The 6,778-nt window shown below is 40.7% G+C and overlaps 1 protein-coding gene across 1 annotated transcript; it reads right to left on the bottom strand.

The window, feature by feature from the left end:
- Nucleotides 1-5,184: 5,184 nt before the first annotated feature.
- Nucleotides 5,185-5,961, bottom strand: LOC104943261 (transmembrane protein 74-like). The gene has a single exon (XM_010768606.1). The coding sequence runs from the start codon at nt 5,959-5,961 to the stop codon at nt 5,185-5,187; it is 777 nt and encodes a 258-aa protein (XP_010766908.1).
- Nucleotides 5,962-6,778: the final 817 nt, after the last annotated feature.

Below are 6,778 nucleotides of genomic sequence, written 5' to 3'. Positions count from 1 at the left end.
TATTCAAATGCATTTACATATAAGAAGAGCCTTTTCAACTAATCAGTACTTTTTAAAAACACAATATTTTCCAACTTGTTTCAACTACAATTGTGTTTTAATTATATTTCGGTTAACTTGAAAGTCGTTATTGATTATATATTTTCAAAATCCATGATGCATTATACAGATATTCCAAATAATACGTATAAAATAGCTGCAGTATTCTAAAAGTGAGTTGAATATACTGGAAGAACAGCTTAATAAAAGAGATACTTATTTAAGTGCATCTTAATGCATTCTTAAAGTCAAGTTCACTTCAATGTATTTTAATGTGTCTTAATCGCATGTATAATGTATATATGAATTAAGACATTGTTAGTTAAAGTTAGACTCAGACTTATTCCACATGAGAGAGCACTGTGTGTGCTTTTAATTGAACAACATAAGAAAGAATTATATTCTGACAGCAGCTGTTGAATTGTTTGTTTGAATGCATTGCCATGGAAACACTATTGATAATCAAGCCTTGATCACACAATACAAACACACCAGTTAGCACCAGCTCTTAACCTCATTTAAGAAATGACAGTAGTATTAAATGGTGATTTACACTTAGAACAATTTGCATTACACAAACCAGTTCTTACTTCTTTTGAAAAATGTTTGCACAAATGTAGTGCCAGCTGCAAAAAAATAGATAAGATTATCAGCAAATTGAATAGCAACTTGTTTCAAATCTATGTTTAGTGTAAACATAAACTAACAAGATTTTAAATAGCATTGCCCCAAAGATAAATGCAACACCTTCATTCATAATGCTTATAACATTATTCTTTCAACCTAACATGACTAAATGAGCAGATTATTCTAAGCTACATACGGCTCACTGTGAAACACTTATATTTGTCCATGTATTCTGATATAAATAAACCGTCTACTTTTACAACCCGTAGGCTGTTGAGTTTCTTTTCTTTGTTATTTTTCCAAATCTGTTCTATATTTAAGTTGTGAGCCACATTACAGTGACTTCCTGTTTCATGACAATAGAATAAACACTACTCAAATCTGAGTTTAGCTCTTTTTAATAATGCTAGCGTTATAGTAGTAATAATAATAATAATAAATGATATTTCTATAGTGCTTTTCTCTAACTCAAAGATGCTTAATTAATAATAGTAATAGTATCTTAAATAGGCCCTATATTGCTTCTTGGGGTTTTCCCTTTCCTGTAGTCGTGTCTTCTTTGGGTTTTTGTTCATTTAAATAGTCTGCAGAGTAACATCACTATGTAACACTCGCGCTTCTATTGGCTAGTGCTCAAACACATTGTACGTGATATGCTAAGGGGCGGGACATCTTCAATAGGTTGACCAATCACAACAGAGCCGGCCAGCTAACCAATCAGAGTAGACTGGGCTCTGGTGTCAGACAGAGGGTGAAAAGAGGTGCTGCAGCACAGGCAGTATGAGAGAAGTAAAGGGCTTTTTGAACATTAGAGCATGGAGACATGTCCCAGGAGAGGAGCTGAATGTGATCCTGAAAATGTGCAGAATAGGGCCCCTTTAAATCTAGGTCATAGTGACATGCTGGGAATGTAGAAGATATCTTATACACACACATATTGATGGAAAAATGAATGTCAGATGGCAGATTGGCTGAGTTTTGACTCATTTGAAAACAAGTTTTTGGGTTAAGATTAAAATATTTCATTTTTTTACTTTCAAAATAGTTTCAGCACAATAAAGTGAGATAGACTACAACCACACATAATGTTTAGTTACTTAAATAGACGATTAGACCTTTGAGGGTTATGTTGTTGAAAAGTCCTCATTTCATTTCAAGGGCTCTTATGTCCACTGTAATTCCCAGTAACAATGTGATGACAGAATAAGACATTTCGAGCATGGTTACAGATAAATATCTGATTATCTAAGTCCTTAGCGGTAAATGTCAAGTGTTGATGTCAGAGTTGTTTCTACTGAATAATTTTGAATGAATCTAGTGGGAGACTTATGAGCAACAGTTTGAAAGACTGGCCTCTGCACAGACTTAACAGACCAGAGTGCATTGCAGATTGTGTTTTAAATCACAAGGCTGACTTTCATGTTCATATTCATCACTCTGTTGCTTTTGCTATGCTATACCACGCTCTCCTATCCCACGTACTTTACGCAACAAGAAGCTCGCAGCTGTTCTCTCTGATGCCTGTCGAAAAGTCAATATGGGACATGTAAGAAATCACTGAAGCAGATGAGTGTGATTCAAAATGTGAGCACAAACTAACTTTCCCTCTCATAGCACCAGACACCTGTGATGAAAACAAGACATACTAGTATTAGGAATCAACTTCATATTTAATTAAAGGTCAGCTTATTCTGCCTTTTTTAATTACATTAACGAGGCGAGAGAGAGCGAAGGTTGTGTGGAGGATAATGTGATCCTGCTGGCCGTAAGCACTCCCAATTACAGAGGCACAGCACTGCTTTCTGCACACTCTGAGCATTCACAGCATCTTCTGTCAGAGCAGGCCATCCATTACTTCCTACTGCCTTGAATGCGATGTAACATTTCCCTCCAGTTTTGCAGCTTTGGTTTTTAATAAGCGTGCTAAGCGAGCTTGATTGAGGCAGTTGTTAAAATGCTCTGGGATTTCTTTTTCCCACTGATTCACAGGCCTCCCACGAGCAATTAAGCCCAACGCCAATTACCAGGAGAGCTCTTCCCCCGGGGTTTGTTGACTCTTTCTGCTTTTGAACATCTGCAGTCAAAAGCCCTGAGTGTATTCGGCGTAAACTTTGCTTCCTCCGACATCGGCGCTCAACCACAAAATCGAATTACACCTCCTGTGGTAGTACTATTTGCGCTTCAGCAAGCAAACACAAGCATCTCTCCAGCATGTCACATTTGTATTAAACAGAATGTCTTCGGGAATGAACACGGATTCATGCAATTGTTTTTCTCACATCTGTTGAAAAGGAAGGCAGAAGCAGTGACATCGCTGCTGGTTCAGTATTTATTTCCCTTGCATCTACATGTGGTACACACAGGCCTGCAATCATAAGAGTCTGCATCGGCATGTACATCCACTGGAATGGGGGCATCAGAAGAAGTAGCAATGCATTGTTCAACATCAAGGAGGGTCAGAGATCATCATAAGGCAAACCACTGTCCAACACTGAACAGGATTTCAGGAAAGCAAATTTAATGTTGTACCTTTAAAAAAAAAAAAGAAGTAAAATACTGTTATGCACTTGAAAGAGTTATTGGTTGCTGTTATTGTTGCTGATGTCCATGATGGATGTGAAGAGGTGTATTATGATGCATATTTCTGTGTAAATAATTACTAAGATTATCTGAAATTCATTTTAGGCTTACGTTATATGGGTTAGTCAATGTGATTTAAATAAAGGTTACTAAAATGACTGAAAGATCCCCTCTTCACATCACTAACACTTATTTTCCCTGGTTCACTGAAGGGTTGGGCGCTGGGCCTTGCGGTGATAACAGCTAGTTAAGATTTGTTTCGATGGTCACCTCCCCTGCTAGCTTGCGCCGCTTCATACAGCTGTCCTCTGATTGGTTGCGCGACGAAAGGTCAGCGGTTAACGAGGTCAAAGTTGAAGTAATTTGAACTTTGAGAGCAGCACCATTCCGCTCTCTCCATTGAAACACAGCGTCAGCGCTGAGCTGTTTGAATTCTGGTAATTTGAAGGCAGCTCAAGGCCAGATTCAACCCGTGTCCTTCAAATAAACCAATATCGATATTGCCACGATATTGTAGGGCTGCCTACACAAACAACTTACTCAATGAGAATTTTATAAAATAATCACAGTATTGTGAATATAATGACTGTGGGCAAAGCAAACATAATTTAAGAGCAAGAACAGGTAACTTCAGAAAAATTACATCACGTTACTGTTTTGCAGTCTTAAAGCCTGGGTAAACAACCCGGTATTCAAGACGTGAACATGTGATGATTTACCATGCGACGTGAAGATGTCACGATTTCGTCCCTTCAAACGTGACAGTTACACGGTATTACTAACCCATGTTAACCAGTGGAGAAATAACCGGAAATGCCAAGCAAATGCTACCCCGACGGTCGGTTGTTATTGTCAATATTAATATAATAATGATTTATTTTGTAATAGTCACACTCGATTACGCCGATTTTCTTGTTGCCCCAGCTGGTCGACACCTCTTTTAGCAGAAACAAAGGCTACATTAATGTATTAAATCAATGTTAATCCATGCGTGTGGGTGTGGAACTAACGGACGTGACGTTTTGCGATTGCGTTGCCAGGCAACAGCTTCGGTTCATGTTAATTTACAAACTCTTCAACTACAACCGTAGTAATATTTAAAAACATGTTAGAAGGCCTCACGAAATACTTTAATGTACATTTTTATTTAAATGTGAATGAATGTGTGTATAACAAAATACATCCGTCATAAACGAACGCGGAAACAGATGTAGTCAGCGCCGAGCTGTTTGGTCATTTGAAGGCAGCTCAAGGCCAGATTCAACCCGTGTCCTTCAAATAAACCAATATCGATATTACCACGATATTGTAGGGCTGCCTACACAAACAACTTACTCAATGAGAATTTTATAAAATAATCACAGTAGGCCTATTGTGAATATAATGACTGTGGGCAAAGCAAACATAATTTAAGAGCAAGAACAGGTAACTTCAGAAAAATTACATCACGTTACTGTTTTGCAGTCTTAAAGCCTGGGTAAGATAATACATATATCCTACTATGATATCCAAAGTCTAAGACAATATCTAATCTCACATGAATATAATGCCACACCCCCAGCAAAGTCCCAAATATTGTTATATACTACAGGTCTGTTTTGGTATGTTTACTGAGCTCCTTCAAACCCTTATTTCAACTTTACTTTTTTTTGTGTGCTTGGCTAAGAACTGATCTGTTCAGGGCCGGCATGGACAGAATAACAGACTAACATTAACTCTGTCAGTGTACATAAAGGCATGTGATGAATGAAATAAGACCGTCTTGAAAAAATGAAAACATGACCTTTAAACATTTCCATACCAACAAAACGTAGCGGTTAGAAATGAAATAAAAAAGGGCGTGCATGGACCCCCCACTACATCCCCGATACCAGTACAGCACTAGTAGGATTTCCTAAATACTTTTTCTGAGTCTTCCCTCTTGTTCTGTCCACGCATTCAGCTGAGCACTTCTAAATCCTCCTCAGTTCCTGACACATGTGAGCAGGATTCCGAGCCAGCTCTCAGATTAATGGATCCGTACAACTTTGCAGCGTGTTTGGAATACGCAAAGGCTTTCCTCCTCATCATCTCCCCTTTCCACATGGAGATCATGAGCAGGGTGGAGAGCAGCACGCCCCCCAGGGTGAGCAGGCTCAGCCCCGCCATGACACAGCGGTCCAGATGGGCCCCCACCCTGGCTTTCTCCCGCTCCAGCCGCTCCATCTCCCGGGCGGAAACACTGTCCGGGTCGGCGCGCACATCCCTGGGGACCGTGTAGGATATGGCGACCAAAGAGATACCGGTCAACAGGCATGTCACCGCGATGATGAAGCCGTAATCCACAGACTTCCCCGAAGCCTCAGAGGAGAGGTCTTCGTCGGACAGCAAGTAAAGTTCCGTGATGTCCTCCTCCTCATCTTCCTCCACCAAATCCTCCTCGTACAGTTCACTCGAGGAGCCCTGACTCAGTGTGCAGTTTTGTGGACTTGTCCCTATCAAGTTGACATCATCATCCTCAGCTCGCTGTTTGCAGGTGAAACATGTCTCTGCTTCCTCCTCCGAACGCGCGCCTCTCCAGTTCTCTGTCCATGGCGCTGAATCCTGAAGCGCCTTGTTGACACTTTGCTGATTTAAACCCGGGGAGTTGTCTTTCAGATCGGGCTGGTGACAGTAAAACAGTTCGAGATCAGCCATTTGAGCACGGGGCTGGGTTTCCCGTTTTGCAAAGCCCATGCATCCGTCTCTGTCAGTGAAACACGCACACAAAAAGATGTTAAAACTACCTGAAATGACTTTTCTTTTGCAAGGTTTGTCGCTGCAAGCTACTTTATTCCTGCATCTGAAGTATTTGCACAGGCATAATTTCTCCTGCATGCATCGCAAGCATTTTAAAGTACAGCTGAGCAAGTATTAAATCACTCCCAAGACAATACACAGACAGTGCCATAATATAATTTCCGCTGCTCCGCTTATGTTTGCCTCTCCAATCGCTGCTCCAAAACACTTAGCAACCATGCGACAGGCTAATGAATCCAATTCCAACCATATTGTGTGCCTATAGTCGTTTATTAAGTAACAACATGCGGTCTGCTGAGTACCTCTTTCCCCGTCTGTGGCTGCTCACATCCCCGGCTGCTTCTGCTCCCTGGTCAATCAGAGGGGAAGCTGTGGCAGACCCCTCCCACGGACCGGGCTTCAGCACACCGCCTCATGATTGCCGAGCCAGCAGCTCCCGGTACACGCTCACTAATCACATGAGTCAGGCGGCACACTGCACTGCGAGATATTTCACATTACTGTACCACCTCCTCATAACACACAGGGAAGTTATGAGCACTAATTGTTTGATTGATGGTTCATAAATTCTTTATGAGCTGTAAGTCATTATTACGAGCAACTTTTGGGTAGCCGGAGGTCTTTCTTGCTGGGGAGTGTTTTTTTTAATGGTGAAGTCATGAATTTGTCACGTTGTTAATGCAATGAGTTAAGAGGGTCATAAACCATAAATACCAGCAATAGTATTCTGCTGTGAGCAGGGCCGTATCCATCT

This window comes from Notothenia coriiceps, unplaced genomic scaffold, assembly GCF_000735185.1.
Source record: "Notothenia coriiceps isolate Sejong01 unplaced genomic scaffold, NC01 NC01_scaffold00005835, whole genome shotgun sequence".
NCBI lineage: Eukaryota > Metazoa > Chordata > Actinopteri > Perciformes > Nototheniidae > Notothenia > Notothenia coriiceps.
This window is presented reverse-complemented; position numbering and strand designations above follow the sequence as displayed.